Source organism: Lissotriton vulgaris, chromosome 6 (assembly GCF_964263255.1).
Source record: "Lissotriton vulgaris chromosome 6, aLisVul1.2, whole genome shotgun sequence".
NCBI lineage: Eukaryota > Metazoa > Chordata > Amphibia > Caudata > Salamandridae > Lissotriton > Lissotriton vulgaris.
Window position 1 is genome coordinate 1,900,167,320 of NC_141694.1, and position 10,916 is coordinate 1,900,178,235.

The window sequence follows — 10,916 nt, forward strand, 5'->3', positions numbered from 1 at the left end:
CGCTCCAGGGCAAAAAAAAAAACCATGAACAATATACAAAACAAAATAGTATTACATAAATATACAATATAGGATTCATTATAAAAAATATTACATTTCATAGCTATAGAAATTTGCTATTGAAAAACCTTTGAAATTCACTGAAAAAAACATAGGTTTGAGTCCCTATATATAGTTAGGAATTAGCATTTAAAAAACCTATGAAATTCACTGAAAAATTCATAGGTTTCACACCAGTTATAGTTAGGAATTAGCATTTAAAAAACCTTTGAAATTCACTGAAAAAGCCATAGGTTTCACACCAGTTATAGTTAGGGATTAGCATTTAAAAAACCTATTAAATTCACTGAAAAAACCATAGGTTTGACACCAGTTATAGTTATAGCTGGAAATTTTACTGACATAAAACCATTGAAATTCCCACGTTATAGTTAGTTGGACTCACTATAACTTGCGCGCCTGCAATGCTGATGACGTCACATATTACATCACTCATGACATGGTCAGTGACATCACTCATGACATCACTGATGACACCATCCTTGTGACAGAGTGACAGACCTCCTTTCAGTGTAATGTAACCCTTGAAACACATATTCAAAAATAGAAACTAACATTTTCAAAAAAATGGAGATACCCATACCAGTTACAACAACCAATTCAGTAATTCCACCATCTATATACACATCCACTCATTCACCAACAGTTCTATATAGTCACTCATACATATACTCACTCATCATATGTAGTGATACACCTATACATCCTGTTACACACCGACAGTCATCCAAAAGTTACTCACACACATACTCACGCATGCAAATAAACTATTGAACATCCATTTATTTGCATATACAACTATACACACACTACCACCTCACTTCTTAGGAAACTTACACATACTTACTCTCTTAAACAATCACTTATAGAAACACATACTTATTTAAACAGGAACTCTTACAATCTCTCACATATACTCACTTATATACATCAATACTCACATATACTAGATTAAAACATATGTCGTTACTGATAAAGACACTAGTAAGACAGTCATTCACTCACTAACACACATATATACACACTCATCCACCCATACAGTCCTGCACATATGCTGTCTTCAAAACACATACAAACAGTGAGTCAGTCATTGATGCATCTATGTGCTAAGTGATACCCCCACCAAACCATACAGACACTCATACTGATACTAAAAAAACATCTAAAAACCCATATACACACACATGTAGCTACTCACCAACCCATGCAGCCACCTATACACAAAGTGAAACACTGATACATATATTTAAATATTTAAGCATTACTCACTAATATATGTATTCACTAAGATACACTTAATAAGCCAGTTAACCAATCAATTTTTTTTAAAAAACATCCTTTTAGACACTTATTTAAACATTTATTCTTCCATCGACCTTTACATATACATATATAAAACATATTTATTTTTCAGAAAGACACACATTCACTGGATGGTGTCATCAGTGATGTCATGAGTGATGTCACTGACCATGTCATGAGTAATGTAATATGTGACATCATCAGCAGTGCATTGCAGGCGCGCAAGTTATAGTGAGTCCAACTAACTATAACGTGGGAATTTCAATGGTTTTATGTCAGTAAACTTTCCAGCTAACTATAACTGGTGTAAAACCTATGGTTTTTTCAGTGAATTGAATAGGTTTTTTAAATGCTAATTCCTAACTATAACTGGTGTGAAACCTATGGTTTTTTCAGTGAATATATATATGTTTATATATATTGCTCGATATTAAACTTGATAATCAAGGTTTGTTTTGATGGCACATTTGATGGCTGGTGTATATGAGTGTATAATGGTGTAAGAGGTGATAAACAATAGAGGTGATAGAATCTAGTTTTCCAAGAAAATGTATTTGTGACAATTAAGTCTTACATGGGACCCTGTCTCTTGGAGTAACATGGCCTCTTTCTATTACATTGACGTAAATGGTTTTAAACCGCCTGTTCCATGACTAGATATGGTCAGAGTCTCGGATCTCTAGAGTTACACTATGTCGAAGATGCTCAAATTATCTTTCCGGCCTATGCCATGCTCTCTGATAGTATACCATATTCCCTTGCAGCAGTTGCTTATGTTTAGTGCCACTCTTGTGATGCTCTGTCTTTCATCGTCCATTCACTGAAAAAGCGTCCATTTTGTATTTTTTGTAAGGCTGTGTGATACTAAAAAGCATTCTCTGGATAAGAAATGAGGCATCTTGCTCCTTTGGATTTAACATTGTAGTGTGTCCTAGGAAGAGGGCCTCACTAAATGAACAAGTAACTTTCTCTGATGTCTCGTTGCTATTTTAGTCCGCACTCCTCAATAGTACGGCATTGTGGAAGGAAAGATTGTATGACCTTACTTTGCCTGCTGCATCTTCACATTGAAAGTGTAATCTAGAATTTCTTCAGCGCACTTGTCATTATGGACAATTAAATGCCAATAGATTTTCATAATGGACTCTCTATTTAAGCTTATCCTGTGTGTTTTAAAAAAATATCTTTTTCTAACAGGTAAAACAAATGCGGTAATTATCAAAAAAGGTGAAGGCATTAAACATCACTTGTGTGGGAAGTGATGTAAAAACAGTATGCCTCGAGATCACTTCCCATGAAGGCTAATGCCTCACCAACTACAGCTGAAAACCCATACTGTTCAATGAGGTCTGCACTTGGATCTTAGGGATCAGCTGATCTACATAGAAGACATAACATACTGAACAAAGTGAAGCAAGTCTGATGAGATGCTCATTACGAAGGAAGAGCTAACCTAGTATAGGAAAGAAAAAGAAGAGGAGCGGCCTGAATATGTAGAATATGACAACACATGTATTAGGGGGAGAAAGAGCAAGTGCGACATCAGAACCTTCATACTGGAGAAAAAACATTTAATGGATTGACTGGAAAAGAGTTTTCAACAATGAAAGATCTAATGCAGCATCAACGTGTCCACATAGCAGAGAAACCATATAAATGTGCTGAATGTAATAAAGTGTTCGGAAGATGGAAGACTCTAAGGCAGCATCAAAAAATCCACACAGGGGAGAAACCATATGGCTGTACGGAATGTGACATGGCATTTAATAGAAAGGAACACCTAATAATACATCAGAAGATCCACACTGGGGAGAAACCGTATAAATGCACTGAATGTAGCAAAGGATTTATAACAAATGAACAGCTGAAACATCATCAAAAAATCCACACTGGAGAGAAACCATATCTATGTACAGAGTGTGACAAAGCATTAATAACAAATGTACAGCTGAAACGACATCAGAAAATCCACACTGAGGAGAAACCATATCAATGTGGACAGTGTGGCAAAGCATTTATAACTAAAAAAGTGCTAAAACAACATCAGAAAATCCACACTGGGGAGAAACCATATCAATGTACAGAGTGTGACAAAGCATTCATAACAAATGAAGTGCTACAACAACATTTGAAAGTCCACACAGGAGAGAAACCATATGGATGTACAGAATGTGACATGGCATTTATTAGAAAGGCCCACCTAATATTACATCAGAAGATCCACACTGGGGAGAAACCTTATGAATGCGCTGAATGTAGAAAAGGATTTATAACAAATGAACGGCTAAAACATCATCAAAAAATCCACACTGGAGAGAAAGCATATCTATGTACAGAATGCAACAAAGCATTTAGAACAAATAGAGATTTAACACAACATCAGAAAATCCACACTGGGGAGAAACCGTATGAATGTACAGAATGCAACAAAGCATTTATAACAAACGGAGAACTAAAACGACATCAGAAAATCCACACTGGGGAGAAACCATATCAATGTGCACAGTGTGGTAAAGCATTTATAACAAATGGAGAACGGACGCAACATCAGAAAATCCATACTGGGGAGAAACCATATCAATGTACAGAGTGTGACAAATTATTCATAACAAATGTAAAGCTAAAACAACATCAGATAGTCCACACTGGAGAGAAACCATATGGATGTACAGAATGTGACAAAGCATTCATAACAAATAGAGATCGCGCACAACATCAGAAAATCCATACTGGGGAGAAACCATATCAATGTACAGAATGTGACAAAGCATTTATAGCAAAGGGGAAGCTAAAACGACATCAAAAAATCCATACTGGGGAGAAACCATATCAATATACAGAGTGTGGCAAAGCATTTAGAACAAGTGGAGTGCTAAAACAACATAAGAAAGTCCACACTGGGGAGAAATGACTTCAATGTACAGCGTGTAACAAAGCAATTGTTTACAAATGGAGATCTGAAGTGACATCAAAAAATCCATTCAAGAGAAACCAAATGAATGTATAGAGTGTGACAAAGAATTTGTAACCAATAGAGAGCTAAAAACATCAGAAAGACCACACTGGAGGGAAACCATATCAATGTACAGAATGCGACAAGGGATTTTTTTAAAAGCAAAATGTAATTAAACATCGGAAAGTTCATACAGGCGAGAAACCATATCAATGTAATGACTGTTACAAAACATTATTAACACATCTCGATCTAAAATGACATTAGAAAATCCACATGGCGAGAAATACTATGTACTTACAGAATGTAGTAGAGTTTTAAATAGGAAAAATAAGCTAATACAGCAACGACAAATTCACATTATGGAGTAACCATATTAATGCACAGAATGCAACAAGGAAATTGCTACAAAAATAAATTTGATATGACATTAGAATGCTCACACAGGACAGAAACGATATAAATGTATTGAATGTGAGAATGCATTCATAAGAAATGGGGAGCTAACACAATATCAAATGTCCCCACTTAAAACTGCACTGCATGTAGCAAGGCATGTTTTTGCAAGGGAGAGCTAAAACAACATTAGAAAATCCCCACTGGGAAAATCTGTATGAATGTACAGAATGCAACGGTGTTCTCAATGGAGTGACTGTATGAATGTACAGAAAGTAACGAGGCATTTATTAGAAGGACACAGCCAATATAACATCAGAAGTTCCTTAGAGTGGAAAAACCATATGCATGCACTTACTGAGACAAGACATTGGTTAAAAAAGCAACCTAAAACGACTTCTGAAAGTTCACACAGGAGAGAAATTACATGAATGTACTGAATTTAACAAAGCATTTTTTTAGAGCGGTACAGCTAATGTACAATCAAAGTCCACACAAGGAAGAAAGTAATGACACAGAGAATGCATACCACACCAAATGTGCCCTGGCATTTGTCCAAAAAGAACAATCTAATAAAACATCAAAAAGTCCACCCTGGGGAGGAACCATGTAAATGAATGGAATGTGACAATTAATTTATTGGCAGGGCTCAGCTACAATAACAGTAAGTCAACACGAAGGAGAAAGCCATGATGGTGGAGAATGCATATCACTGCCCTCAATGTGGTAAGGCATCTCTTACCCAGGCAAAGCTAATGTAACGTCATCAACTGGTGGGCACAAGTCCTCCACACAGGAGCGACACCATATGAATATACTGAAAGTGAGAAAGCCATCATTACAAAGGGATCATTAATTCAACATCCGAAAATCACACACTGGGAAGTAACTAAAGCAATACATGTGATCAGGTGCTGATCCAATAGTCTAAATTGGCAGAAACAACTTTTTATGGAAAGGCATTTTCCATAGGAGAAACCTAATGTGTCAACATGAATTCCAGGGAGTAAATCTATCTGTCTTCTGTGTGACAAGACATTCATTACAAGGGAATAGGTCATGCTTGATCAGAAATTATACACTGGAGAGAAATCACTTAAATATTATAAACATGGAACATTTCCTACCAACGCTCTCTTATGAGGCACCAAAGAACGAAAATGCAGTGATTGTGAAGTCTTTCATTTGAAACAGTCATCAGTTGCTACGTCAAAAAATCTACACCTGCTCACAGTGTTGTTTCATACAAGTACCCCAATATAGGCTCAGGTAATAACCAAACCTTTCACCTATATCCCCCCTGCCATTACACTACATAATGGTTCTTGGTAGTGACCTTTTACATAGTTACGGTACAACTTACAGGACATGGGGTTTTCGCCGAAAAACTAGCATCATCCATTATGCATGAGGATTCTTGAAATCTCAGCAGGATTATCATCTCTTACACAATAACTATATATAACGGTCATTCCTTTCGTCATCCTAGTCCTACATGGCACAGCAAGGTAAATCCCCTGATGGTACCACTTTGGGTCTACTAGCACCATATCTTTGCTGAGGCAGAGAGGAGGACTTCCATGCTGACACACTGGCGTGAGACGCTGAGGTTCCTGCGCGCAGACACTCCTGCTCGCAGTGGTCTGACATCCCTTGCGGTGTGTCCATCTTGAGACCAAGACAGGGTCCCACAGTGTCTCACTTCAGGTAATGGGGTTGGCCTTATCCTAGGTGGATTCTTGGCTCTACAGCTACATACATGTTAGGTACACGTAGGTACATCTAGATAGTGTTGCATTGTAGGAATACGCATTTATTACTGTCATGTATTTTATATACTGGTCTGTATTCATTGTTCTAGCACTACGGTAGGAATCTACCATCTTTTTACTCTATTTGTGCTTGTAATCATTTAGATTTGTTTCTGTCTTATGGTTGTTTCAGCACACCTATTATGCAGCAGAATGATGCTGGTTCAATAAATGCTTATTAAAAAATGTCCCGACAGTTTATTCTGTGTATTACTCTGAGACAAAAGTGAGCAAGAGTAACTGAGCAAAAAGTACTGCACTGTTTCCACGATCCCTGATGGGACAGAGTTATCATGTTCGATAGTTGCCAAGAACTATTCTCCCTTTGGTAAGAAGGGTTTATAGTGGCAGTATGAGCTAGCTGGTATGCAGACTAGCATACCCGGTGGGGGTGTCTGGAATCGGTCTGGACACCAATCCTGCAGTGTGTGTTGTTGTCTAAACACGCAGCTCCTATATAGGTTTGTAGAAACTACACAACAACAGATATAGGGGAATGAAAAAACTGAGCAAAATTTGGAACAAAGGAACAAAAATAGTGGCAGTCATTATAGGTGTCGAAGGATTAGTCAAGAAAAGGTTCCAGGACAACTTACCCCTTTCCTACAGAGGTGACAATATGCAAACTCCAGAAAGCAGCAAATGGACAAAACGCAACAGCTACATTTCTTTACCTACATCCAGGCTGCTGTAGGTATAAGGGCTATTTTGGCTACCTCGTGAGAAGACCTGGCGTTGCCTATTTACTCAGTTATATGAGATTTGCTCTGCAAGGCCTTCTAGGGCTCGTATCCACAGTTTTGGGGACATTTTCGATAGTAAAATTCAGAGTTTGTTATCTAGGATGTTATGTTCATGCTGTTAATTGTTGGCATTTTGTTTCTTTCTTTAACAATACTGCCCGGGATAGGATAAATGGAGTTTTGGGGTCAGTTGAAAGTAAATGTAAATTGATACTTGTATAGCGCACTACTCACCCGTAAGGTTCTCAAGGCGCTTGTACGAATACCGCTGTGAAACCCATCCTGGCTTTCCCTGTGAGGCGTCCACTCCTGGGCACCCCCAAGGTGGAGGCCAGGCATCCTTAGCGTTGTGGGGGCCGTTGTGGAGATTAAGCAAGCTATTGCCCAGAGTTGCAGAGTGGGACTCCATGATTGGCATAGGCACCGAGGCGAGAATTATCAGGTCTGTGGAAGAGCTGGCGAGGCGGGGAATTGAACCCTGGTCCCGGGCTAGACCTCTGCATCAGGGTCTGCCGCTCTAATCATTGAGCCACACTTCTCCACGTCAGATGCTAGTAGTTTTAGGTATTTGCTGCCCCGAAGTATATGTGCATGAGGTTTATGGTTTCATGTGGGACAGGAGCTGCCACCATTTGTATAGATATTGCAGAACAGTTTGCTGGACAACCTGTGAATATAAGGCCTCTACTTAGAGCAGTGATTACAATCTCCTATATCACATGTAGGCAACAATTGTATTCTTTCTCCTCTTGTACCGTGTATTTTTTTAACATGCTGATCTATAATAAAAATAAACATTTGCTGAAAGTACCGACTGCAATCCTAGATGTTTGAACACTGTGAACTATCTTATACCATACAGTGTATATAGTTATTCACCTTTCTAAAGCGCTCTAGTGTCCATTCAGGCAAGGCCAGCATATTAGAAAACAACAAATAAATACATCTGTTTGCCTGAATAGGGAAAGTCATAGCAAAGGTCTTATCCCTCCTCGAGCCTTGTTCCAAAAGGAGAAACTCTGTGGCCACCATTGGGGGGTGGGGGGAGCGGGTTAATGAGGAGACCCAAACAGATGATTTATATTTAGAAGCCATGGAGAGGGATCAGAAATGTCAGCAATGTGTATCCCACCTTTTTGTCTCATAAAATATGAGCACCTGGCCGATAGACCCCTTAGTTTCTTCCAATGTGAATCAATGGTCTAGTTCTACCCTCGGTGTCTTGCAATGATGTGAATGCTGCAGAAATTCGTTCAATTCCGATCTTTTCCCAAAAAATGTGCTTATTTTATTTAGAGGGTTTTATAAAGCCCGTCCATGATCCGAAAGAATCAGAAACCCTTACATATGAAAATATTGTTTTGGTTTCATATGTAAGCGCAATACAACTTTTAAACCATCAACACAATGCGAGAGAGACATTGCATCAATTTTAGCTACTCTGTTGCGGCATACTGAGTTTGAGGCAGGCGATTAGATAATGCATCCAGTAATGTGTGCTGTTTACAAAGCCGACTCATAGCCGCTGAGCAGCTTGACAAAGCCCTTTTTCAGTTTACAAGTCTGTTATAATTAGGGATCCTGGTTTTATGGTATTTCTTTTTTTAACATTTCCGCCTGTATTTAGCCATATCTAATTTTTGGCCTTCATATTAGTATTCTTCCATATTTATTTGGTGGTTTACAAGTAAGTGTAGTTAAAATTGGTACATTTCCACATTTTTTAACTGATAAACATGTACGCATTCTTTGATACCTGTCATGTTTTAGCAAAGGTAGCAGTCAAATATAGCAAAATACTACACCCACAAGTAAATATTAGTCATTTACTACAATTATATTTTAACATAAGCCTGTATTTAAGGATGTCTTACCCTATTTTCTAACTTCCCATGCTGTCTATCTGCTCATCTGTTGTCTTGAAATTCTCAAGCACAATTTTCAGTATTTTCAGCTTTTAAAAATATATACAGACTGGAAACATATTGTTTTCTTTCTGTATTTATCGGTAAAAATGGAAAACTGGGAGCCTTTATTATGATAAAATTTCATGACCAATGCGAAAGCACTGTACCACACTCATATCCCGCCTGATCTCTGACTGGGCTCCCACTCAGTAAAAATGATAAACATAATATTACTGAAGTGAATGGGCCCATTTGGTGACCGAAGAGCCACATATGGGAGAATACAGAGATAAATCCTCAGTCCTTGAATTGACTGAAGTGGGCAATTAATAGGTCAATGTTTCACCACCCTGAAGACATTGATACTTGATAGAGACTATTAAAAAGAATTCAAGCTTCTGGGCACTTGTTTATGAAAGGCTACCTGTTGTTAATTCCACGGTGAACAAGGTTTGCTCTCGTGCTGTAAAGATTCTAAATGAGGGAGGCCCTCCGTGTGTGAGCTAGAAAAGGCCCCCTTTCCCCACAATTCTCCAGCTATTAATCCTCCAACAATTACCCACAGTCTCAAGACAAGTTACACCTCTCATTGATATGCAAGAAGGACAGGCTTCTAACACTACTGTTATATGTAACACTGTAGAGCACCACATGAGTGTGGGCAACAATGTGTTCGGGGAACAGATGCTGATCCCTATGCCTGACCACTGGTGCCGCCGCTTCTGATCAAGCAACGTTACCAATAGGGGGGGAAAGGGGAATGGGAGAGAGAGAAGAGACACTCCGTCTCTATCAGCCTCGCACAACTGAAGGATTCTTCTGTAGTGATGTTCCTGGACGCGCAGTGGGTACCTAATACACAGATGGGAGAGAACATAAACACTACACCCAACTATGTTATCAGAACATCTATTGACTTTAAATTAGATTTCTTCCTGCCAGCAGTCTTCAAAGTTTTCGCCTCTCTTCTATAGTATATGTGCATTGTGGTATTGCGTTGAATTACTCAACTATCTTTGAAGGAAACAACAAGGTGAAAATGATTAAATTGTATGTTGTGCGCACTGTCTGGCTAATACCTTCTATCTCCACAATTACTTTGTTGTATTTGAGTCCTTCTTAATTCTTTGGTTGATTTGCTATATTCTTTCGAAGAGGAATAGTCCTTTGCCAGTTAACTCTAGTCCTCTCAAGAAGCGTGCAATAAGAGATAGGGTAGGAGTGAAAGGGGAGGAAAGGTACTGGAAAAGCGCCAAGAGGGAAATTGCTAATTGCTATTCCTTAAAGATTAAATTGAAACTGGCGTGGAATATTGCTACCTTCTTCGATAAGTCTTACTGTGTCTTTTTAAAAGAAAAAAAGAAATTATTTACACAAATTTTGATCCAAACAATGCAGTCATGGCATTCAATACATTAATACATCAAAATATAAATCTGATTTCATTTGACAAAACGATATTGAGAACATTTTTTAAAGGGAAAAAAAAGGAAAATGACCAGCAGAAAAAAATGAAAGGCCTACTAGATGCTCAAAACTAAAGTGGGGCAGAGGATTAACAATAAACCAATAAAGACCCAAAAAAGAAATCCCATTGTTTTATCCACTCCTCAACCGGTGCCCAAATCTTAGACGCCAACTTCCTCCTCCGCTTACCCTTTAAAGAAAAGACTAAGAATTCAAGCTTATGAATAGCAAGCAGTTTTGCTCTCCAGTTCATAAATGTTGGTGCTTCAGACGACAG

The 10,916-nt window shown here is 38.3% G+C and overlaps 1 protein-coding gene across 1 annotated transcript; it reads left to right on the forward strand.

Annotated features, from left to right (window-relative positions):
• The first annotated feature begins 2,562 nt into the window (after window positions 1-2,562).
• On the forward strand, window positions 2,563-5,245 carry LOC147709839 (uncharacterized). Its single transcript, XM_086928285.1, has one exon. The coding sequence runs from the start codon at window positions 2,966-2,968 to the stop codon at window positions 4,271-4,273; it is 1,308 nt and encodes a 435-aa protein (XP_086784411.1). The 5' UTR covers window positions 2,563-2,965; the 3' UTR covers window positions 4,274-5,245.
• Window positions 5,246-10,916: the final 5,671 nt, after the last annotated feature.